The 25908-nt window shown below is 51.6% G+C and overlaps 1 protein-coding gene across 1 annotated transcript in view; it reads right to left on the minus strand.

Moving 5' to 3' along the window:
- The window catches only part of OPRD1 (opioid receptor delta 1), a 39815-nt gene extending 18715 nt beyond the window's left edge, over positions 1–21100 (minus strand). Inside the window, exon 1 of the mRNA XM_070596791.1 lies at positions 20655–21100. Coding sequence (XP_070452892.1) covers positions 20655–20881 — 227 coding nt within the window. The 5' untranslated portion in view covers positions 20882–21100. The remainder of the gene's footprint in view (positions 1–20654) is intronic.
- Between the last annotated feature and the right edge of the window lie 4808 nt (positions 21101–25908).

A 25908-nucleotide genomic window follows, 5' to 3' on the forward strand; every position in this document is an offset into this window, starting at 1 on the left:
AAGGACAAAAACCTCTATGATTCCACTCGTATGAGGTACTTAGAGGAGTCAGATTCATAGAGACAGAAAGTAGACAGGTGGCTTCCAGGGGCTGGGGAAAGGCGAAAGGGGTGGCAAGCTATTATTTAATGGGTACAGAGTTTCAGTTTGGGAAGATGAATGAAGTTCTGGAGACAGATGGTGGTGATAGTTGCACAACAATGTGAATGTGCTTAATGTCAGTGAACTGTGCACTTAAAATACTTAAAATGATCAATTTTATGTTACGTGTATTTTTTTTTTTACTTTTTTTTTAAAAAGATTGTCACCTGAGCTATCAACTGTAGCCAGTCTTCTTTTTTTTTTTTTCCCTGCTTTTTTCTCCCCAAATCCCCCCAGTACATAGTGGTATATTTTAGTTGTGGGTCCTTCTAGTTGTGGCATGTGGGACGCTGCCTCAGCATGGCCTGATGAGCGGTGCCATGTCTCCACCCAGGATCCGAACCCTGGGCCGCCAAAGCGGAGCGCACGAACTTAACCACTCAGCCACAGGGCTGACCCCATTATGTGTATTTTACCACACTAAAAAAAGAAGTTGTAGATAATCAAGTGCTATCTCTGTGTCTATTTTCTAAGCTAGTGAGTGCTGTGAGGGAATCCTTGAGAGCCAGTCAGATCTTGGCTCCTCAGCAGACTTAGCTGTGTGATCTTGGATAAATTACTTCACCTCTCTGAAACTGTTTCCTCATTGGTAATTTCAGAATAATCACGCTTCTTTAGGAGCCAACACATACGAAAGCATCTAGCTTGCTGGCCAGCACGTAGACAAGAACCGGCAGTCCTTTGGGGACTTTTTCTCCTGATATTTTTCGGCTTTTTTCTCAGAGGGTTCAGTCCTCACCACTGGACCCCACCCTGGAGGGGAGGACAGTAAGCTCTGGCTGAACCTCTGTTGACTCTGAGATGCCTTGAGAAACCCTTCGATTTATTTCTAAGTCAAAATCCCCATTGGCTCATCTTGAATTACGCAGCTGTCGGCGAATTTGCTCCCAACCATCCTTCTCAGTCCCCCGTGAGCTTCCTTTATCACGAAGCACCGAGCGGCTGAGCACGTTCCTTTCAGAGCCCTAAACCCATTCCATCGTCTGTCAAACAAGCCCCACTGGCGGGGAAGGGCACCAGCACCTCTATTAATTTTCTTCCAATTTGATGGCGTTGGGGCGTGCTCTGTGACTGAAGCATGGCCAAGGCCACGTTAAATCCACACACACTCCTGGACCTCTGGAGAGCTGGACTTCCCGGCTGACAAGGAAGCTTCTAGTAAGAATTTTCTCCCCCAGGCGAACCCAGGGCAGCTGGTACATGGGCTGACATCCTAATGCCCGGCCCCCAGAAGAAGGCTAAACCGTTCCCTCCTTTGAACATGGCCTCGATGGGACTGGCCTGACAGCTTTGCGTGGGTTGTTCGTTTTCTTTAAGCAAATTGTCTGAGTGTCTTTTCTTTCATGGGCCAGGCACTATGCCCAAAGCAGCAAATGCGTGATTTCATTTCATCCTCGCTGTAACCCTGAGTGCTAATACCATCTGTAGAAGGTCCCCATTCTTAGATGGCTCACCCAAAGACATGCAGCCAGGAAGTGACAGTGACAGGATTCAAACTTAGATCCGGTTCCCAGAGTCCACCCTCATAACCACTCAGGTCTGGCCTTCGCTGTTCACTGTCCCCCAGCCTCCTTGCCACTTGCATTAGCTTATCAAACACGGGCCGTGTGGAGGGGCCCAGTCTGGAGGCCAGGCCCAAATGGAGTCGACCGGTCCAGAGGCGGCTGGCTCCAAGGCATTCATCTGTTTCTGACATTTCTCATCCTGCTATGGTCCGGCGGTTTGGAGACCATCTGCTCACAGTCCGGGTCGGGTCGGGGAGAGCAGACTTATAAACACGAGAACAACGTCCAGGCACAAGGATGGAGCCCAGAAGAGAAAGGAAGGGGGAGAGGTGGGTTCAGAACAAAACATACACCTGTGGTCACAAGGGGGCGGTACCAGTAAATGGACAACACCTATGTGCCAGGTCTAGCTCAGGCTTGACTAAATATCCCTTACAAAGGTGTTTGGTTTGTTTTTTAAGAGATGATAAACATTTGTTGCACAGTGACTGTGTGCCAGGCATTGGGAAAGCATTTTACATCATTTAATCCTCCCAACACCTCTAGAAGATGGATAGATGTATTACTCCCAACGTATAGAGAGCAGCAAAGCAACTTCCCAAGGTTGCAGAGTCAGAAAGAGGCTGAGCGGAGATGCCCTCCTCTTGACTTCGGTTTCAGCTTCTTTCCCGTGGACCCAAAGTACTCCATGCACCCCTCACATATTCTCTTTGAGGATTAAAATACAAACTCCCCAAAGGCATGGCGTTCGTCTTGGTCACCACTATGTGCCTAGAACCTACAGCAGCGCCTAGCACAAAGCAGGTGCTGAAAACATTTGGCGAATGCATGAACGTTGACGTGTCTGTCTTCCACGCTAGACTGGGACATCCTTCAGTCAGGAACCTTGTCCCTTCATGCCCTACAGAGGGGACACAGCGTTCACAGGAGGACTCCCTGTGGGACAGAGTCAAGTGCCCTGGTCCTTGGAAGTTACCAGCCACAAAGCAAAGAGCTCAGATGGGACTCCTCCTGCCTCCCTCCCTCTCTCCTCTCTTCCTTCCTCTCCTCCTCCCTTCTATCCTCAACCCGGACCAACCCAGGTCCCCTGAAGGACACTTGGGCTTGACCCTGTTTTCCCTGAATCTGAAGGGACTCACTCTGCGTGGTAAAGGGAAATGTTGTCAGATTATTTATCCAAAGTAGTTAATTTGTTTTTAACTAAACTGAGCAGGTTCTTTTCCCCACTTACGCACAACAGCCCCTGGAGATCCAAGCAGGGCAAGAGACCTGCAAACAAAAACCACAGCAACAAGGAAAGAGCACCAAGCCTCAGACTGATGGGTCTTGTGGCACCTCAGGAACCAAATCAAACAAAATGGCTTCAGCCTAGATCAAAACTCATTTGGTCTTGCAACTTAATAGCAAAACAAGCAATCCAATTAAAACACGGGCACAGGACTTGAACAGACATTTTTCCTAAGAAGATATACAGATGGCACATGAAAGATACTCAGCATCACTAATCATCAGGGAAATGCAAATCAAAACCACAATGAGATACCACCTCACACTGTCAGAACGGCTATTATCAAAAAGACAAGAGATAACAAGTGGAAAGCGGTGAGGATGTGGAGAAAAGGGAACCCTCGTGCGCTGTTGGTGGGAATGTAAATTGGTGCAGCCACTGTGGAAAACAGTAGGAAGCTTCCTCAAAAAGTTATAAATAGAGCTACCATTTGATCCATCAATTCCTCTTCTGGGAACATATCCAAAGGAAATGAAAACACTAACTCGAAAAGCTGTCTGTATCCCCATGTTCATCGCAGCACTATTTACAAGGGCCAAGATATGGAAACAACCTAAGTGGCCATCGATGGATGAATGGATTAAGAAATAAGATGTGGTGTATATATATATACAACATGGAGGGGTATCATGCTAAGTGAAACAGGTCAGACAGAGAAAGACAAATGCATGATTTCACCTATATGTAGAATCTAAAAAGCAAAACAAATAACAAAAACTAAACAAAACCCAGACTCAGAGATACAGAGAACAGATCGGTGACTGCCAGAGGGGAGGGGCGGTTAGGGGAGAGGCAAACGGTTGAAGGGGATTCAGAGGTACAAACTTCCAATCACAAAATAAATGTCATGGGGATATAACGTACAGCGCGGGGAATGCAGTCAATAATACTGTATTAACTTTGTCAGGTGACAGACTTATTGTAGTGACCATTTCACAATGTACACAAATGTTGAACCACTGTTGTACACTTGAAACTAATATACAACTGTGTGTCATTTGTACCTCATTAAAAAAGAAAACTCAGGGGCTGGCCCCGTGGCCAAGTGGTTAAGTCCGCGCGCTCTGCTGCAGGCGGCCCAGTGTTTCGTTGGTTCGAATCCTGGGCGCGGACATGGCACTGCTCATCAAACCACGCTGAGGCAGCGTCCCACATGCCACAACTAGAAGAACCCACAACGAAGAATACACAACTATGTACCGGGGGGCTTTGGGGAGAAAAAGGAAAAAATAAAATCTTTAAAAAAAAAAAAAAAACTCATTTGGTCCCAAACAGTGTGGATTGCTGGAGTATTTAGAATTAATTTTATTCCCAAATGCTTTTTGAGATCTCAAAAATGACAGCTGCTCACTATAAAATGTTCAAACAATACAAATCATTTAATAAAGTTTAAAAGCCACCATTAATGTTATAGACCTCCATTTTAGACAACATGCAAATGCACGTACCCTGTTTTATATACAGAAATGAGATCTTGCTCTAAAACTTATATAACCTGTTTCTTTCTCTCAAAAATATGCTGTGACCATCATTCTATATCCATAGACACAATTAATATAATTTTTGGTGACTGATTGTTATTCTAGTCCAAAGCGCAACAAACTTTCTGTAAAGAGCCAGAGAGTAAATATTTCAGGCTTCCTAGGTCTCAGAAGGTCTCTGTCATATATTCTTGGGGTTTTTTTCCACCCTTTAAAAGTATAAAAACTATTTTTAGTTCAAGGACCACACAAGAACAGACTGCAGGCTGGATCCAGTCTCCAGGATACTAAAACGCCTTAGTAAATCCCCTACTGAAAGACATGGAGGTTGTTTCTGCTTTTTGTTATTATAAATAATGCTGTGATAAACATCTTTGTGCACACAGCTACCTGATGGTCACCTTAGGAGAAATTCCTAGAATCTCAGAGCTAGAAGGAAGCTTCACGGTGAGGGCATTCCCTCTATGGCACTCCAGACAAATGGCTTTGCAGTTTCTGCTTGAGTATGTCCAGAGACAGGGAAGTCACCACCTGTGGGCACAATCCATCCCGCTGTTGCGACAACGCACAGAGTAAGGAAATGTTTTTTTTTTTTTTTAGCTAAAGACTGCCTCCTTCTCACTAGGCACTTTTTTTCTGGTTCTGCTCACGGAATCACAGAATCCAAACCTAACCCTTTTTCCTTCTATGTGTTGGAAAGTGCAGATATTAACAGTACACCCCTCATCCAGCTGTGGTGAGACCTGCATTAATACAAGAAAGTGCTCAGCATGTGTTAGCTGTTATGGCTGGTTGCTCAGCTGCCTTCATAGCACCACGTGGCCATTCCTTGGAGCACCCATCTCAGTCTGTCCTCATGCATTCATGAATGTAATTATCTGAGACAAGATGATACCACCCTCTTAGGTTAATGGAGGGCCCCAGATGACACAGGTAAATCACGTCGCAGGCACACAAGTGGTCCTCAGGCCTGGCCTTCTGCCATCTCTCCAGACAAGTAAGCAAGGCCAAATCCATCTTCTATGGGATCTATAACCTCGAATCCATTAATGAGGACATATGCCACTACAGGAAGGGCTGGCCTCCATGGGCAAGTTTCCAGGTTTCTGCCCTGCGGTGGCTGCATCCACCCACACCCAGATGTAGTTCTCACGTATTTCTTACTTCGGTGGCATCACTGCTGGTGGGACATCAGCTTAAGCCACATCCCTGTCACACAAGCCCCCCAGATTGGGCTCCCCAGCTCACAACTTTGTTCATCTCCTTCTACTTCTAAACCTCTCCAGAAATTCCCTGCTCCGTGCACCTCCACCTCGTGGGCCAGGGACTCAGCAGGTGCTGTCACCAAGGCTTTAACAACTGCAGTGGGTTGAATGGCGGCCCCTAAAAAGACAAGTCCACTTCTCAACCCCCAGTACCTGTGAATATGGCCTTATTTGGCAAAAAGGGATTTATGGATGTAATTAAGCTAAGGATCTCCAGATGAGACCATCTGGGGTTATCTGGGTGGACCCTAACTCCAATGACAAGTGTCCTTGTCAGAGACACACAGGGAGAAGAGGAGAAGGCTGTGTGAAGATGGAAGCAGAGATTGGAGCGATGCAGCCACAAGCCAAGGCATGGCTGGAATTCCAGAAGCTGGAAGAGGCAAGGAAGGATTCCCCCCAAGAGCCTTCAGAGGGAGTGCAGCCCTGCAGACACTTTTTGGACTTCCGGCCTCCAGACCTGTGAAAGAATAAATTGCTGTTGTTCTAAGCCCTCAGGTTTGTGGCGATGGGTTACCAGCCCTAGCAAACCGATACAGTGAAAGTGCAGCCCAGGGAGAACCACGCGCTTTGGCTCCAGGCACACCTAGATGTAAGCCCCGGCTCGGCCTCTAACTACCTGTATGGCCCTGAGTGAGTTCTAACTTCTCTGAGCCTCAGCTTGCTCCTCTGCGAACTGGTATAACGTTCCTACCTCTTGAAGGTGTGGTGAATATCGAGTTCACACCTATAAAGTCCCCAGCACACTGCCTGACACACTCATATCATAGCAGCTTCTTTTCTTGTCCAGATGAGGAAAACGGGCCCAGAAGGACACCTGGTGAGCTGCCCTGGGAGTCCCAGGCTCCTGACTCCCTTGCTGGCCCTTGGTAACCTGCCACCTTTGGGGTGCAACTTCAGCACTGGGAGAGGCTCTGATCTGTAACACCGAGTTCAAACCTCCTCTCCCACTTTGTAGATGGGGAAACTAAGGCCTGGAGAGGGAAAGGCAGTTGCACGAGGTTACACAGAATATCAATTCTCCGGACTTCTGGGAGACCAAGTTCTTTCTACTTCTCCAAGCCGCCCTCCCAGGAGCTAAGCCTCAGCGGAGAGTTCAAGGTGGCTGAGGTCAAAGGGGAACGGGCGCTCTTGTCCAAGGCTTCAGAATTCCTGGGCTCTTAGTAGATGCCTACGTTCTAGGTCCCTGTGTCCAGTGATTAACCAATGTACTGTGGGTCCATGGATGGAACCGTCCCCATCACTGTCATCATCTTCACCACCATCTCTATCACGGCAGACACACTGACTCAGTGCTTATGTGGGCCTGACACAGTCCATTGAATTCTATCATGACATTGACATAGATTAGCTCACTTAATCTCTCTGACAACCCTATGAAATTGCTACTATCACCATCCTCATACAGAGGAGGAATGTGAGCCTTGGAGAATGCTGGGTCGAATAGGTACCCCCAAATTCATGTCCACCTGGAACCCCAGAATGTGATCTTATTTGGAAATAGTGTCTTTGTAGATATAATTCATTAAGAGGAGGTCATACTAGATTCGGGTGGGCCCTAAATCCAATATGACTGGTGTCCTTATAAGAAGGGACACAGAGACAGACACAGAGGGAACACAGCCATGTGCAAACAGAGGCAAAAATTGGAGGGATGCAGCTGCAAGCCCCAGGTATGCCAAGGATGGCCGGCAACCGCCAGGAGGCACGCAAAGAAGGATTCCTCCAGAGGGAGCGCGGCCCCGCTTGACTGCGGACTCTCGCCCCCGGCACTGTGAAGGATCTGTTTCTGTTGTCTTAAGTCACCCAGGTTATGGTCATTTGTTACGGCAGCCCTGGGAAACGAATACAGAGGGGTGAATAGTCTCACCAGCCATGGCCTAAAACGTAGAAGCAATGTCTGTTAAAATTGCTCCACTCCCCAGCTCTCCCACCAAAAGGACTTTTTTCATCAGGAAGATAGAATGTTAGCACTGGAAGGAAAGATGGCTGGCGAGAGGATTCACTGAGCTCTCACTGTGTGCCAGCTGCCTGCTAAGTACGTGCCACGTGTGTGTTCACTGTTCCACCGAACCTGTGCAACCACCACTGGAGGTGAGCATGATCATCCCCATTTCACAGGTGAGGAATGTTGAGGTTCAGAGGGGTGAAGCAACTCACCAAAAGTCCCACAGCTAGGAGTGTCAGGGCCTGAGTCAGACCGTAGGTCCCTCTGACTCCAGAACCCACATGCCTAACCTCTACCCCGTCTTCTTCTCCCTGTGTGCCAAGTTCAATCCCTTTGTTTTACAAATGAGGAAACCAAGACACAGCTATAGCAGTGATCACAAAGGCTCTGCCCACTGTGGGGAACAAACAGCTTGAATAAAGCAACTGCCAGCCAGCCGGGGTCCAGCTGGGGCTCCCTCTATTTGCAGACAAAGGGTGGTTGCTCTTCCAGCTGGGCAGCAAGGGCTGTGAGCAGCGTCCCTGCCCAGCATTTAACAGCAATGGCGAGGGGCCAGAAATTAATTAGCTGTCTCAGTTTTGGCAAAGCCTGAGAAAGGAAAGTGGTTAATTATAACGAGGCCCAGTGAGCATGTCACAGGAGAAGATGGAGGACTGGAACATGGAACCGTAGGGCCCCTGAGTTGAACGCGAGTGGGGAGGCCGGCCAGGTCGTGCTCAGCAATAAACAGGGCAGATGCCTCGTTCAGTCCAGTTCAAGAACCGCAATATGCTCACAGAAGCCAAGGAAGAGAAGCTCTTCTGCATCACCCTGGCTCTGCTTCTGGCTTAAAGATGGCTGACCAGGAATGGGGCAGCCAGACACAACAGAGGCCCCAAGACAGCGGAGTTCCTCAAGTGTGGCGTGTCAGCCCATGGGTCTCTGGAAATAGGACACATCCCTCCTATAAACACCCCCTGACACACGCCTGAGTATCAGACCCAAGGCTGGAGCTCCAGCTATGAACAAAGGGCACTCCCCACACCCCACATCCCCTCTTTCAGGGAGAGAGAGAAATGAGCGATCAGATGAAAAAGTGTATGGCCCCTGCTCTGATGGGGGACACCCAGGACACTGTGGGAACACAGAGTATCCACTGGCCTGGGGGCATCAGAGAAGGCTGCCTGGAGGAAAGGTTTTCTAGGCTGAAGGGCAAGGGGTTGCTCTAAGGGAACAGAAGCCTCAGGTCCCTGCACATCTTATCTCCCTCTTGTCTCATAGTCGGGGGATTTTTATCATAGGCCCCAACTCCACAGAGAGAATCTCATCAACAAAGTGCCAACTAGACATTTAAGAAATACTTAGTGATGCCTCCTTAGAGTCAAGGATTGAGCCAAGGATAGAAGATGAATGGGACACCACTCCTGCCCTCCAGGAGCAACCAGCACAAAAAAAGAAGCAAAAAAGAAGGCAAACCCAGGAACAAGCAATTACACTACGATTAGAAAATACTGCTTCATGACCAGCTATTTTTGGGTGTGTCTCCTCTCTCTCTATGTGACAGGCACTAGATTTACATCACTGCATTGAATTCTCACAACAAATGACTGTGGTAAGCACGAGCACAGAATTTGGCAGACGAGGGGGCCGAGGCTCAGAGAGGCAGAGAAACTTGCCTAAGGTCACACAGCCTATAGATTGTAGTACCAGGACTCAAGCCTGGGTCTGTCTCACCCCGTGCTGGTTAGTTTCATGTGTCAGCTTGGCTAGGCTCTACCCGGTCATTTAATCAAACGGTAATCTAGGTGTCGCTGTGAAGGGATTTTGTAGAGGTGGTTAACACCCACAACCAGTTGACTTTAAGTAAAGGAGACTATCCTTGACAATGAGGGTCAGTCTTAAAAGCAGAACTGAGGTCTCCCAGAGGAAGAAGAAACGTGAACTGGAGCATCAGCTCCCGCCTGAGAGTTCCCAGCCTGCCGTGGAAATTTCAGACTCGCTGAGCCAGACCCACAACCGCGTGAGCCAATTCCTCGAAATATGTCCTACTGGTTCTTTTTTTCCGGCAGGACTCACTGATACAGACTCGAAAGCCTGTGTTCCAGGCTAAGGTTGGTGCCAGGGAGCCACACGGTCTCCTCACCCAGAAAAGGGCAACGACAACCACCACGTTGGGTTGTTGCAGGGCTCAAACGTGACGAGAGGCAGCGTGATGAATGGAGAGGGGGCAGGCCCTGCAGTCACACACTCACTAACCTTGGCAAAAGTCTTACATCCCTGAGCCTCAGCTTCTTCATCTGTAAAACAGGTTCATTGAATTGTTCGTTCCTACCTCCTGGAAGTGTTGCAGAGATGAAGTGATTCTGTATGTCAGGTCTCCTGTATGAAGCTGTGTAATAATACCAAGGCACACGCTCTTTTTCCTGTGTGTGTGAGGAAGATTGTCTCTGAGCTAACATCCGTTGCCAGTCTTCCTCTACTTTGTATATGGGACGCTGCCACAGCACGGCTTGATGAGTGGTGTGTAGGTCTGCACTCGGGATTCGAACCTGTGAAACCCGGGCTGCAGGAGCGAAGCAGGTGAATTCAACCACCGGGTCAGCCCTGGCACATGCTCATTTTTGCCACAGTTGCAATTGGCAGATTCTTGATTATTTTGAGTCCCTACCATCGCCAAGTAAATACTGCAATCCCACAATTCCATGTAAAACTATTGCCCAGAAGTTTATCATTCCTAGTGACCACTGTGTGGATGCCACACAGTTTGCCTAACCTGTCCCCCTGCCGAGGGACACTCTTTGAGGACAATGGGCAAGGCAGGCCCCGTGCACAGCATTCACATACATTCTCTCTTTTGGCTCACACCCACCCCGGGAAGTGGGTATCAACAGATTGCCATTGTGTCCACAGAAGGAAACCGTGACGCCAAGAGAAGAGTGTTTGTCCAGGAGTGCAGCGTGGACAGAGGCTCGACCCAAAGTCAGGAGTTCTGAAGAGCCACGCTTCCCAGCTCAAGGCCGTCCGCCATGCTGTATTACTTGTTACATCTCCCTCTGCCTGACACACAGCAGAGTTTCACCTTTGTTTTCTTCTGCTTTTTTTTCCTTCTCCCTAAAGCCCCCCAGTACACAGTTGTGTATTTTTAGTTGTGGATCCTTCTAGTTGTGGCATGTGGGATGCCACCTCAGCATGGCCTGATAAGCGGTGCCATGTCCACAGCCAGGATTCGAACCATTTGGGTCACCAAAGTGGAGCGCATGAACTTAACCACTCAGCCACGGGGCTGGCCCCTCACTTTTGTTTTATTTATTAATAATTTATTATTTTAATAACTTTACAAATCAATCTCCCAATCCCTGGCTCACAGAAGTCATTTCTCCACAGTTGAAATCGGGGGGATCACACGTTCGACCTTTTCACGGACATTGCTTCATGGACACTTGGCACACGTGGGCTCTGGGAGTCAAGGGGGCCTCGGTTCAATGGCCATTTACCAACTGTGGCTCTGGGCAAGTGAATTATCATCTCTGAGCCTCAGTGTCCTCATCTGTCAAGTGCAGAGAAATGTGATACCAACTTCACAGAGTTGGGAGAATTAAACGAGATCATACACGTGAGGTGCTCGGCACACAGCTGGCCACCTTGTCAGCACTCAAGAAAGGTCAGTGGTTCTATTTTTGGTGTGAAGTCCTGCGGAGCCAATCCGCTGTGCTTTGCTGTTGAACCCTCTCTCATCTGGGATGACAAGGCCTGAGCAAGTAGAGGGAGTGTCTTGTGCTACCTGCCCCTCCCAGCAGGACAGCCCTCTGGCCACATGTGGGGCTCTGCTCCCTCCCCCAGGGAGGAATGGAAAATCATTAGATGCATTTCCTAGCACTTCTGGAGGATGAGCTTTTGTAATTAAGAGAAAGAGATTATGTCCGTCTGTCCTGCAGGGGCCTCTGGGCTGCCCGGGAGAAGCAGTTTGTCTCCCTTGGCATAATTCCTGCGGCTGGTGCCCAAGCGCTGGGCAACCAGCCAAAAGGCATCATGATCACCAACGACTTCCTGTGTGGGCCAGGCCCTGCGCTGAGGCCGTCCGTCATCTCCCGTCACCTTTGCCCTCACTGCTCCCTCCGCCTACAACACTTCCACCCAGGAACAGACCTCTGCTTAGTTGTCTCCTCCTCCCTGACCTCCCCAGACACAACTGCAGCCCCACCACCGTCTCTCAGGCCTGTTTTAGTTCACTTCACGGCCAGAGCCCCGGCTTTACCTCTCTTTGTTATCGGCTGTCTTCTCCCCTCTAGACTGGTCAGCTCCGTGAGGGCAGGCACTGTGTCGTGGTTGCTGTTGCAGGCCTTGCCCCTAGAACTGCGTCTTAGGAGGGGCTGCTGAATGTATGTTTGTCACAACTCTGCCATGGAGGTGTTTTTCTATCATCCCCATTTCACAGATGGGAACACTGACTTGGTGGGGTGAGCCGGGGTGGAGGGCCAGCAAGAAGCAGACCTGGATTTGAACTCCCATCTCTCTGCCCCGAAGGATGTGGCTGCCTCGACAGCTGCTGGCGCCCCCCCAGGAAACTTGGGGTTCTTCAGGCCTGTTAGGTGTGGTCAGCGGCCCCTAGGCCTGGCTGCCCTGTACAGGAACCCACTTCTCACGCTCCCATCGATTGCTATTTCCAGCCACTGGCTCTCCCTTAGCCCAGGTAATCCCAAGTGTGGAAAGAGACGCAAGAAGAGGAGGTAAGGGATTAGGAAAGGCAAGCTCCAGTCCTGCCTTGGCCACTAACTCAAAAGACACAGAACCTCTCCAGGCCTCAGTTTCCTCACTTGTAAATCAGAGGGGCTGAACTTGACATAGAGGGTCGCAGAGGACAGGGCAATGGTTGAGAGTGCGGGCTCTGAGATCAGAACGACCTGATTTTAGTCAGACTCCAGGACTCCGAGGATGCCTGATCACTTCTCTGTGCCTCAGGTTTCCTCATATACAAAATGGGGGCCACAACACTCACATCCCATGGGTCTGTGAGGATTAAACGGGATGATATATGTATCCATCTCTAAGCAGAGGGACTGCAACAAAACTAGGGTTCGGTAAAGAATCATCATCCATGATCCAAAATTCCACGCCTCGGTGAAAAGGTCCCTCCTGCAGGGGAGGCAGGCAGTCTGTTTCCGCCTCTCACTGTGTTGCGTTTATTGACTGGAGCTCTCTGACCTCACAGGACTTTGAAGTTGGAGATCTTTCCACTTATCAAGAAAGACTCCAAAAGCTACAAAAGCCGCGATTCTTTCTGCACACATCCACCCCCGCCAGGGACAAAGGGGCTGATTTCTGAAGCTGCACTGGGAGCTATAAATCAGTAGGACAGGACCCAGGCACCCCATCCACCCCATGTCCCCCAGCTAGTAATGGGGCTGCTGCAGCCCGCACGATGGTAAACAGCTCATTTAGGCCAGGCTCTCTGCTCTCTCCCGCCATCATCCCTCTTCCTGTGCATGCTATGATGTCTGGGTAACCAATTGGATTTAGAGGTCCCAGGAAGCCGAGGTTAATGAAATCAGGCCTTGCCCTTGCATGGCCCGCTTCCTCTCGGAGTCCAGGCACCATCCGCCAGGAAGGGGAGAAGAGGAATCTGAGATCATAGCGTCTGAGAAGCATTTTTCTTCAAATCTCAGCTGCAGTGAGAGGGGCCTGAAATTGTGTTTGTTTTAATTTTTCTCCACCCGAATCTCCAGTGCCAAACCTCCACCCAGTGCTTTTCCAGTGTCCTCTCGCAGACCCTCAGTGATGGGAAGCTCCCTACATTACACAGCAGCCCATACCTTCTTGGAGAGCTTTGACTGGCGGGAAATTCCTTATAGAAACAATAGGAGATGGGCACAAACGTAAGTGTTCAAGAATGTTCACAGATGCGTTATTTAGATTGGCATAATATGGGAAATACCATAAGTCTCCCCAAAAGAGAACACATTCATGCCCTGCAGCCATCAAAAAATCATGTTTTAAAAAAATGTTTGATAATATGAGAACACGCTAATGATACAATGTTATGTGAAAAGGCATCTTACAAAATATTATACATAATGTGATCATTTTTCAATATAGAGTGATCGTGATGTCATTAAAACACACACACACATATATACACAGAAAGAGACAGAGAGAGGCGTAGAAAGAGATGGGAAGGAAATAGACCAAAATGACAGAGCTTTTCTCTTTATGGTGGGATTATGGGTAATGTCTGTCTCTGCTTAAACTTCTCCATATTGTCTGAAATAACTACTGTATTAACTTTATTGTAAAAGGAAATTTCTAATATTGAGCTGATAAAGCTTCCCTATAGCATCAACCCAATAACTCTAGTTCCTTTGGGGCTCAATAAATGTGGTTCAAATGAATGAGAAGCAAGTCTCTTCCCTCTTCTAAATAGTCACAACGATAGAAAACCTTTACTGAGTACGTACCAAATGCCTGGTTCTACGCTGACGTCCTTCATGTCACGGGCCATGAACTTCTCATAAGCACCCTAGGAGGGTCTAATGCTACTCCCATCTCACAGATGAGAAGACTGAGGCTCAGAGAGGTTGTGCACGTATTACCCAGGCTCACTCTCTCAGTAAATGGCTCAGCTAGGATGTGACCCCAGGGCAGTCCAGCTCTGTCATCGGGGCTCTCAACTGCTGTCACCCCACACAGAGGCCTCAGGGGTTTGCTCACAGCAACCTGCCCTCCTCCCCAGCTCTGTTCGTCTCTTCTCTAGCTCGACATCCCCAGCGCTCGCCCCTACTCCCCACGGGCCTTGTGGACAGAGTGGCAGAGCCGGCACAGAGTGCTTCTGGAGTCAGAAAGACCTGGATTTGTACCTTTCTAGAGGGGAGAGGCTCCTCTGTCTGTCTGAGGCGGAGCCTTCCCATCCTCATCCATAAACGAGAATCTACAGCCGCCACTGCAGGGCTGTCCGGCGGCTCAGAGAAGCCTCTGGGACATGGCCGAAGCTCAGGAGAGCCTCCTTAGTGCCCTCAGAGACTCCTCTGGACTCACCCCCATGTGTCTGTGAGTCACACGCACTCCCCAGGGAATGAACCCGAGACCTGGGAAGTGGTAGGCTCTGGGGCGAGGCCAGGAGGTGCGGCAGGAACTCCAGCCAGGCTGTGACTTGCTCTCCCTGCTCAGCCTCCCCAGAGCTCATGGGGCGCAGCCTCCTGCCTCCTTGTAGGTCCAACAGCACTCTATTTTGGAAAGGGGACAACTGAGGCCAGAGTTTCAGAGACCCATCCAAGGTCACATGGCTCTCTTCCATTGCCCCAAACTGGCCTCTCTGGTTTCCCACACCGAGGCCCTTCCCCTCCACCCCCGATCCCACCCCACCCCCACTGACACCAAATTCCTCCTCTTGAACACCATTCCGCACAGATTGCTCCAAAGTCCTCTTCCCCATGGTGACCCAAAACTCCCTCATTTCCCAGCACGGCTGTCGTACCTTACCCGGGACCCGAGAGCCTGTGCGGCCTCAGCTCCCACTGTCCAGACTTGCGACTCAAGCCTCACCGTGAGGGGCCTCTGGCCCCTGACACAGCCATGCGGGCCTGTCTCCAGGCCCCTCCTCAGTCCTCCCTCCCCCCACTCCCCACCAGAACGACTCCTTCCAATTGCCTGGGGCTGGTCCATGGAGGTCCCCTAACGCTTGCACCTCACCGAGAGTTCTGGAAGGCACAGACTGTAGTCGGTGGATTCATCACTGGCTCCAGGGCCTAGCCAAAGCCTGCACACAGCAGGCACCCTGGCAACCCTGCTGAGGAGGACACCTGCCTCCAGGGCCTATCCCGCTTTTGTCCCTGCAACCTCTCCATCCTCACAGCCACCCAGCCCCTGGCACTCTCAGCTCAGCCATGGTGAACTTCCCTCTCCTCTGCGGCTCTCCATCGTCTGCTGCACCTTTCTCTGCTCATGCTGTTCCCTCTGCCTGTAATGCTCTGCCCCCACCTCTCCATGTAGCCAACTGCTGATCCCCTGTCACGACTCAGCCCAGGTGTCACCTCCTCTGGCTCCGTCTGGTGCCTCCCCTGGACGCCCACGGCTCCAGGAAGCTACAATTGTCCTTGGAGCTGTAACTAACCAGGGGGTCCTAAGGGGCATGGCTGCGTTAGGAGCCAGAGGCCATGCTGAGGCTTAAGCTGAGGGTCTGGGCAGTGGGAACTGAGGCTGGATGGGTCTGGCAGAGGTCAGCCTCAGCAAATGCTTGTCGAATGAGTAAATGTGCAGACGATGCAGGAAGCGGGAAAGGGCCCAAGGTGGAAAAGGCAGACAGTCAGGCCTCAGCCACCCGCTCTGCCGCCTGGAGCAGCTTCAGGGGTGCTGGGAAATCACAGTGTGTATTGAGGCCTCCTACGCATGGCCTCATTTGATCCTCTCAATAACCTGTCCTGATCACCACAACTTTACAAATGCAGAAATGAGGCTCAGGGAAGTCAAGCTGTTTGCCCAAAGCCACCATAAGATGTGATCGAGCCAGGATGGAGACCTGGCGCTGCCTGACTCCCAGCGGTGACCTTTACCACTGCACTGTGTCACCTCACTGGGACCTCTCCTGGCCTAGGGGCCCTGGGTCCGTGGGCCCCAAGAGAGGGAAGGGAGGCAAAAGACACGGCGCTCATGTTGGGCCTCTGAAATCAAGAGGGGGACTCAGAGCTCCCAATCCTGCAAAGTCGACATGTGAGCGCCTGTTCCAGTGACCCCTGGCACCTCAGCAGTTGACAGAGGGGCAGCCAGAACCCCTCATCCACCTGTTGTGACCCGCCCCAGTGCATGCTCTCTGGCTCAACCTCCCCTCCTGCTCTGTGCTGCAGTCACCTGGGATGGGAGGGCGCGCGATGCTTTACCAACATCCTCTTATCCAATCTTTAGGGCAAGGCTGCCTATGAGGCAGGTACTATGATCCACCTAGTACAGACGAAGAAACTGAGGTGCAGAGTGGCAACCCAACTTGCTAAAGATCTTAGGAGGCGGCAGAGGCAGCATTTGATCCAAGGAGCAGAGTCAGAAGAGACATGGGCAGAGAGAGAGACCAAGGCACAGAGCAGCACACAGCCTGAAAGAGAGTCACGAAGAGGCAGGGGGCGGGGGGGGGGGGGGGCGTGGGTAAAAGACGCAGCAGAGTACGAACCTGCTGGAACCCGGATCAGGGAGAGGTGGAGGCAGGGAGACAGGGCAGGTTGTGGAACAGACAAGAGGCCAGGTGGAAGAGCATCGACTCCATTCTCCTACCTGGATTCTGGGGCAGGCAAACCAGGAAGTTCTAGGCCATGGAGAGCAAAGATGGGGTCACCTATCAGAGATGGCGGGGTCTGCTAAGCCCTTCGCACTCCACCCTGCCTAGAGGGCTCCAATGGGAACTCTGAGATGCCCTGCTCAGGGCACAACTCCACCCAGGAGGATAGATTGTCCAGCTCTGAGGACCCCCCCAAGTCACGACGCTGGCGGAACTCACACTGCAAGAGTAGGAAGTGATGCTCTGCCTGGGGACCAGATGTCCCGAAAAATCCTGCTCACACTTCACGGAAGCTTCTGGAATCACAGGCTGTTTGCTAAGAGTACAATATCCAGCAGCCCCTCTCAAGCATCCAGAAGGATGAGTGGGCTTCTCAGGCGGGTCCACGGAGTGGGAGAGGGTCAGAGTGTGGGGGAGGAGAGAACGGAGAGTGTTTCATGATCTGGGATTCTGAGATGCCTGAGTTGTTTTTTTCAGCCTCTCCTGTGTCACGCTTCTCATCACAGACTCGTCAGCTTTTTACTTAGTTACCCCCTCCTCATCCTTCAGCTCCTCAGAGGCCTCCTTGAACTCCCTGACCACCTGAGGCCCTCCCCGAATCATGGGATCTGAAAGCCCTCATACACTCTGCGAAAGCCCTCAGCACAACTACAAACTGAAGTTTGTTGGGTGACCAGCTGATGCATGTCTACTTCTCCCACCAGACCCTAAGCCCCACAAGGGCAGGGATGGTGCATTTTCCTCCTCACCATTTCCTCATGTCAGCATCTAGCACAGTGCACCCATAGAATCTTCCTGAATGAGCTAATTCTTTTCATTCCTTCACACAGAGACCCTCCCTGTTCTCAAAGGACTTAAAAGCCTCAGATACAACGCGCTATCTCATTTAATCCCACAACCCCAGATGCACTGTTGTTCTTCCCACTTTACAGGTGGAGAAAGGAGCTTCAGAGAGGTAAAGGCACCAGCTCAAATACACAGCAAAAAAGTGGCTTTGAACTCAGGATTTGAACTGGGATGTGACTTCAGAGCCCCAGTCTGCCACTATATGCCCCGTTTACCTGCCACGAGGGTCCTCTGGATCTTCCCTGGCAAACCTTTCCCTGCCCCCCAAGCTGCCTAAGCTCAGGACCCACAGGCGGCACTCCTTCCTTCATTCAGTCAGTCAGCCATTCAACCAATCAACTGACTCACTTATTGGTTGTGCCAGGCCTCGCACAGGGTGCCAGAGAACTAGCTAGACCAGGGACTTTTCTCCATCCTGGGTTCCCCTCTCCCCACTGCCCTGGGGACTTTGCCAGCAGAAGCTGAGCCCCAGCAGCTGCCCTGTCCTTAGCCTCCCTGTCAGTGGGGAACCAGCCCCCCTCATTCCACCTTCCCCAAGGAGAGCAGCCTAAACTACATGGGCCGAGGAACGTGTAGGGTCCATGTCTCCATCATTCTCTGAGGATTCTAGGACAAGAGGACAGACAGGATTCCGCCCCCTCCCTCCATGCAATCCTGTGACTGTCCCCTACCCCAGGCAGCCCTGGAAAAAGTTCTGGATTTGGAGTCACAAGACCAGGCGTCTAGCTCCGGGTCTAGGGCTAGTCGTGGGACCTTAGGAGAACAAGTCACCTTGCCTCTCTCTCAGAACTACAGATTCCTCACCTGTAAACAGAGGTGATGATGCTGAGGATTCTCGTGCCCATCCCACGGGGCTGTAGACAAGGATTAAATCACTGAGACCCAGACATACAGTTATCACCCAGATGGTTGGCCCAGGAAATGTCTTAGCAGTGTGGGGACCGCGGGGGCTCACAGGGTTTCCCTCGAGAGCACAGTGCCAGGAAGCTGGACCTCTCAGAGCTGCTCTCAGGCCCCCCTTAGGACAAGCGCTTCCCTCACTCCCTTCTTTAATAGGCACTGGATTCTGAAGGATCTGGAAAATTCCTCCTCTTCATCACACAGGCAGCTTCCATTTATTGGGTCCAGGCACCAGGCCAGCTGCATTAGATATGCTCACTCATTGACACCTCTCAAAAACCCTGTTGAAGAAGGTTCTATTAGTACCCCATTCTACAGAGGAAGAGACTGAGGCTCAGAGAGGCTAAGGGATTCACCCAAGTCCAGGAGCCAGTTCGCAGCAGAGCTGGGACTGATACTCAGATCCGCCCGACTCTAAAGCCTGCACTACGTCCGAAGGCAGAGTGGAGAGAGTCATTGACAAAAACGTGAAGCAAAGATCCACCCTGCCTGCGCCCAGGGGCATCTTCCCACTGCAGCTGGTGATGAGTCACTGAAGGCGCAGAAATTCTCATGCCCTCCACTCCTCCTGGAGGAGAAAAGGTCTCCGCAGAGATCGTCGAAGCCAAAGCTCCCTCAACACCCACACACCCCCTCCAACGCTCCAATGCGCTACTCTCTGCCCTGCAGAGACCTCATCCTCTGGAATTCATACTCCCGATTGAGACTGTGTCTCTATTCTTCAGACAGGGAAACTGAGGCAGATGGGGGGGGCAGGAGGAATGGGGCCCCTGGTGTGACGGGCATCAGGGACAGGGCTGAGACCACAGTTCACATCTCCAACCTCTGAGTCCACAATCTGCCCTCTGCCCTGCCTGGTGGCACCACAGCCCAGAGAGGTTAAGGACTGTGCTCGCAGTAAACCAGCATGGATGACTCATTTCCAAGTAACAGTAAACATCAACATCTTTGTTATCATAGGATACAAGTTTCCTTTCAATTCTTTTTGCCCATGTCTGAGCTGGCAGAGCTGGTCAGGAAGGCTGCCTCGGGGCAAGCTGATGATGTGTTAGACCCTCTGAGAAGGTCCCAGCACCGTGCACAGAGATCAAGAAGAGAACTTCACTTCCTAAGGTGAAAGCATAAACTCCACTCCAGCCCAAAGGAACCACTGCTGCCTTTGGCAGAAAAAAGGACTGTGAGAGGAGAGGAGGAGAAAATGAGGGGGCATTTGTGAGGAGGATCAAGGCCTCTCTGAATCACATCCAGAGCTCCGGACCAGATGGCCCCTAGGGAAGGAAGCAGAGAGCTGGCCCGCCCACAGCCATTGCCCACTGTACCCAGGAACCATGAGCTCTCCATTAGCAAACGCACACACAGGTGCACGGACACCAGTGTCCAAAGCCACTCTGGATGGTCTCCTCCCCCTAGGGGTTCTGGGGTTTGACAATAACGTGGTCACATTGTCATGTTCTCCGAGAGAATCACAAACTGACAGTGTGGGACAAGCACACATCAACATAGGGACCCCGACAGATGATCACCAAATGTGACTTGGTAAGTGCCCCCACAGCATGGTGCAGACACACACACTCTCCTGTGCCGGCACCTGCATAGACAGCCCACAGGCAGCCATCTCCCCAGAGGCCCGTGGCACCTCGGGCATCAATGCCCACCCCTACGAGGTCTTCAGAAGTCTAAACATGCATTAGTACTGTCACAAACAGAATCACCCACTCACAAACTGTGACAGACATGCAAACTGTCGCCAAACTGTCCCACACAGCCTGATGCAGAAACAAGGGGATGACAACAGATGATCAAATGTTAACTAAAACACACACACACATACACACACTCACACTCACACACATACACACACACACACACACATTCCAGTCCTCCTCTCAAGGGAAGCGGTCTCCCGGCTGGGTCCCCGGCGTCTCCTGCACGAGGTGCCGAGGCCCGGGGAGTCCAGGGTCCGACCGAGGTCAGCGTCCCAAGTCCTCGGTCCCCACGCTCACTCCGCAGCCCAGGCCCGTGGCGCCAGCCCGCAGCGGACTCACCGGACGATGCCGAACATGACAAGCACGTTGCCCAGCAGCCCCACGGCGCACACGGCCGAATAGAGCGCAGTGATGGCGATGGCCAGGGCGAGGGACGAGGCGCTCCGTGCGCCCGGCGGCCCCGACGCATTGGCGCCCGCGCTGGGGAAGACGCTGGGGAAGGCGTCCGACGCGTTGGCGAGGAGCGGGGGCTGCAGCTCGGCATCAGTGGAGGGGGCCGACTCCATGGTGGCCAGGGGCGTCCCTCCCCACCGTGCGCCCTGGGCGCAGAGACCTGGTGCGAACGGCGCGCCGAGGCCCGAGGCCGTGGCCCCGACGCCGCCAACTGCAGCCCCCGGCCGCCGCGCTTCCCCCGCGCCGCCTCCGCCTGCCTCGCCGCCCGCCCCGGCCCCGCGCCCGGCGCCCGCCCGCTCTCCTGCCCCGGAGCGCTCTGAGCCGGGAGCCGCTGCCGGCTCCTCGGACGCGCCCGCCGCGCGCACCACGTGGCCCGGAGGCGGCCGCCAGTCTGCGCCCGCGACCGGGGGCGGGCGCTGCACCACCGGCTCGGAGCTGGGCCGGAGGCTTCCCTCTCCCTCCGAGGGATGCTCCGCAGGCTCGGGTGCACCCCCACCCTACCCCGGCCGCGACTCGCCTCCCCACCTCTTGGCCGCTCTGGAGTGACAAGAATCTGGATGGGAATCCTGCCTCTCGCCTCTGCGCTAACGAACAGATGACCTTGAGCAGGTCCCTTAACCTCTCTCAACTTCATTTTCCTCTTCTGTAAAAGGAGGATAATGGCACCACCTCCCTCACAGGGTTGTTGGGGAGATTAAAATAAAAAGATGCGAGTGAAGAACGTAGCTCAGGGCTGGGCACACAGTAAAGTGCTCCGAAAATAACCGTTATTATCCATAGTTTTCTTGCACCCCACTCATTCACTCAGTAGATATTTTTTGGGTACCAAAGAGAAGAGCCAGGTACTCCCGGGGATCCGCTAGTGCACAGAGCTGGATGCAGCCCCTGCTTCCTGGGGCTTTCAGCCCCGTGGAGGAGAGACATCTGTCCTAAGACCACACTCATGAAGGCAGAGTTACACACCGAGGAGAGCGAAAGGTGAAGTTTGGGGAGGAACTAACTCAGGGAAGAAACAAGAAAAGAGCATTCCAAAGGAACCACATGTGCGAAGACTTTGTGGTCAGAGGGACTAAAGGGAGGCGGGGAAGACGAGAAGCAGGGAGCAGTGTGGGAAGAATGGGATGAGGGGGCCGGCAGGGTCTCAGAGACCACCTTAAGGATCACTCTGGCTGCCTAGGAGCAGATGGAAGGGGAGCACTTCCCACACCCTCTCCCGAGCCTGACCAGCCTAGACCAAGAGCCATCCTCCATCCTGGGGCTCCTGTCCTTCCCAGAACACTCTCTCTACCAACCCTTACTCTGCTGCAGGCGCTGTGATAACTGCTTTATCCCGGCGTCAGCACTTTGGAGCACGTTCTATTGTCAGTATCCCCGTTTTGCAGACGAGAAGACTCGGCTAGGCACTAAATTATCCCAGATGGAAATTATTTCTATCTGAGGTTGTTTCCTCCCTGGGGAGGCCAGGCCTGGTTGCCCCCTGCACCTGGTAGAGGGCTGGGGTCACAGTGGGCGCTCAGGAAATACTGGTTGGATAAATAAAGGCCCCAGGGGAGAATGGAATGGACCAGCATTGGGGTTCCCGAGCTCTAGGCTCTGGGGTGATGCTCTTGGCCTTGAGCATGGCTGGGCAAGGACCCCTCCCTCATATCACTCTCTGACTTGAGTCCTCCATCTATGTGCAAGGCTCTTACACTTTCCCGGAAAGAACAAAGCCGGGTTTCCCAAGTTCACCTTCCTCCCCATTCTCTTTGCCCCTCCCAGCTTCTATCCAAGCCCCTTTACCAGCTATAGCAGACTCCCCACCCCAAGGCTTTCCCACTCAGCCATCTAAGGACTCATCAGACAGGCGACTTTTGCTCTGTGGTCACATGTGATGCCAAAGCACTCTCTCCTGTCCCAAAGGGCCTATTCAGAGATTTTTCTGGTGCAGGGGTGGGGGTGGGGAGGAATTGGACAGGAAGCAGGGCTACTTTATTAGAGTTCTGACCCCCTCCAACAACCCTATTTTTTTCCTACCTCAGGACACTTGCACACTCTCTTCCACTTAGAAGGCTCAGCCACTTCCCCAGGCTCAAGGCTATTCATCCTTCAAGTTTCAGCTTAAATAGCACTTCCTCCATGAAAGCTTCACTGACTGCCCCTCCCTCCACCAACTGGACCAGATGCCCCTGTTATTTGTTCTGATAGCGCCATGCACCACTTCTTTACAGAATTCCTCATGTATTTATTTGTGTAATCCCTGGGTTTTTGTGCATCACCTTTGCAATAGGTCTTGTGCACTTCTATACCCCTTGTGCACTTGTCCCCCCGCTTACCACAGTCCATGATGCTCAATGAGTGATGGAAAAAGAGGCTCAATTCCAACTTAGGTGAGCTCCCGTTTTGAAGAAGGAAACAGAGCAGATATTGATTAGTATAGAACCCAGGGATTCTTTTAAGCACCTAAAACCTTTTTGCATAAACTCTGTAATCACATCTTATTTGGAACTGAAATACTAGTTCCCAGCTTCACCCCCACCCCTTTGGCTTTTGGCTGTCACCAAGTAAGTCTACCCTCTCTCCTTGGCGGTGCATTTGGGGCTCTCCCCAATCTGGTCCCGACCAGGAGTTATGGCTGCCTTCTTCCTTCTCCATCCCCTCTCCTCACCCCAGTCACGTCCTCCAGTCGTACTGGGCAGAAGGGAACTTTTAAAAATTGCAATCCATGATGTTTCTGGAGTTCCTCCTGGGTATGGAAATGCTTGGTGGAAAGTCATAGCTATAGTGGAGGCAAAAGACAGAAAAAGAGATCCTCAACTTCTCTGAGCCTTAGTTTTCTCATCTCTAAAGTGGAGAGGTGCAGGGTTGGTGCAGCTGAGAAAGGCTGCACGAGCATGAGTTACCGAACCACGAGACTGAGTAAGACCATTGCTCTCTTAAAGGAGCTCACAATCAAGCAGCTGGAGAAGACATGTAGATGACCAAGTCCATGAGTGAGATCGTTGCTAAGAAAATGTACATGCTGTCATTATAGACCGCCCCTTGTAAGAGTTTGCTTGCTGTCTCTGCTCTGTCATGTGAGAAGGCAACAAGAAGGTAGTGGTCAGCAACAGGGAAGAGGGTTCTCACCAGAACCTGACCATGCTGCCCTGATCTCAGACTTCCAGCCACAGAACTGGGAGGAATAAATTTCTGTTGTTTATAAGCCACTCAGTCTAGGGGACTTTGTTATGGCTGTCCAAACTGACTAAGACACATGCCAAGTGCATGTGAATTGCCTTCCTTGAGGACATTGGAGGAATGCATGGAAACTTGAAAGGCATCTAAAAGGGTTTCCCCAGTGGCCTCCCACAGTGAGTACTTTGAAGAGATCTACTCTTACTTGGATGGGAGCATTCTAGTCTATTTGTCTTTAAAAGTCAGTCTGATTTCTAAGGTGACAACTCATAAACAATCCCGTTGGCTGCCATTTACAGCGAGCTTGCTCTGTGCCAGGCACTGGGCCAAGCGCTTCGTGCATGATCTCATCTAATCTTCAGCAGCCGCACAGGCCTGAGGTTCTACTGCTATTATTCCATTCTGCAGAGATTGGTTCAGCTGCCCGAGCCAGAGCTGGGATGCCAAGCCAGGTCCCTGCGACTAGAAAAGCCAGTCTCCTGACTACCACACTATGCTGCCTCTCAGAGCAAAACCCAGAAAGTCACCCCCAAAACACAAGAACCCATGGCTCTTGTCTCTGCTCAGCAGTTTCCCCACTTTGGAGGGCGATGAGTTCCTGGGAGCTCGGGGGATTCTTGAGTCCATCCCTGCTCTTGATGGAGCAGAGTAGACACAGCCCTCCATGCCTGGGTTTGGTTTTGCTTGGGGCTTGTCCCCATCCTTGACTTCAGGTTAAAAAAAAAACAAAAACAAAAACCGCTGGGAAATCCTGGGCCGACCCAGGGCATCCGCAGGCGTCAGCAGTGGAGAAACAGAAATCGCTGAAGGAGTCAGAGCAGAAAGGAACTCCCTGGGGAAGCTATTAACAATTTAGTACGTGGGTATGTGGCTCCCACCTGCCACTGAGACAGATCTGCCTGATGGAAAATACTGCGACTGCTCCGAGGGAGCGGGCAGCTCCCCTGGGCTGCCTTTCAGTCTGGCTCCATCTGCAAGCCCCAGGAGAGGGAGGACCTTACTGATAACCATAGACAACCATAAAATAATAAACACTTGCATTTGCAAAGTACTTTTGACTTTCCGAAGCACTTCCAGATTGATGACTTCATCTTATCTTGACACCATCAGATACATGGGGAGGTCAGGTTTCATTATCTTCATTTTATAGCCAGGAAGACAGACAGCTAGAGAGCCTGGGCGAGATCCCCAAGGATATACAGCAAATCAGTGAAAGAAATAGGGTTGGGACCCATCGGTCTAGTTTCTCAAGCCAGAAACCTGAGAGTCGTTCTTGACTCCTCCCTCTTTCTCGCAAATTCTCCATCTCTCAGCAATCGCCAAGTCCTGGCCATTCTTCCTGGAGAACCCCTGAGTCCTGCCATTGTTCTTCATTCTTACCACCATCTTCCTAGCCTGACATCATTTCTGAAACCACTGAAACAGGCTCTGAAATGATCTCCCCACATCCAGACTCGCTGCCTCCAAGCAGTCACATGGCTGTGGGTCTCTGCGCTGTCTCTCTCTCGCTAGCCTCTTGTTGTACCACCTTCCCCTTCACATGCTACGTTCCAGCCAAAATAAACTGCTTGTGGTTCTCCAAAAGCCCTGCTCCTCTCAGCTCCGGGTTAGTCTAAGTGGTGAAGATCGAGCCTTTGGCATCAGACTGCTTGGATTTGAAACCACAGCTCAGCCACTTACTGCTTGCATGACCTCGGGCAAGTTACTGAACTTCTGTAAGTTTCATAAAGTGGGGACGACAGAAGAGCCTGCTTCACAGTACCTGGCATGTAGGCAGGGCTCAGGATGTGTCAGCTATCGCTGTGATGATGCTCCCTCTGCCTGGAACACTGTACCGCAGGCTCCCCAGCCCCTGGGTCGCCCATCGCACTCCTACACCTCTGTCGAGACTCGGCTGAGAAGTTGCTTCCTCCCCTGCTCCCTAGATTAGTTTATGTTACACATTATCTGATCCCTTGGGACCCGGCTTCCTCCTGGAAGCACA

Source organism: Equus przewalskii, chromosome 2 (genome assembly GCF_037783145.1).
Source record: "Equus przewalskii isolate Varuska chromosome 2, EquPr2, whole genome shotgun sequence".
NCBI classification, from domain to species: Eukaryota; Metazoa; Chordata; class Mammalia; order Perissodactyla; family Equidae; genus Equus; species Equus przewalskii.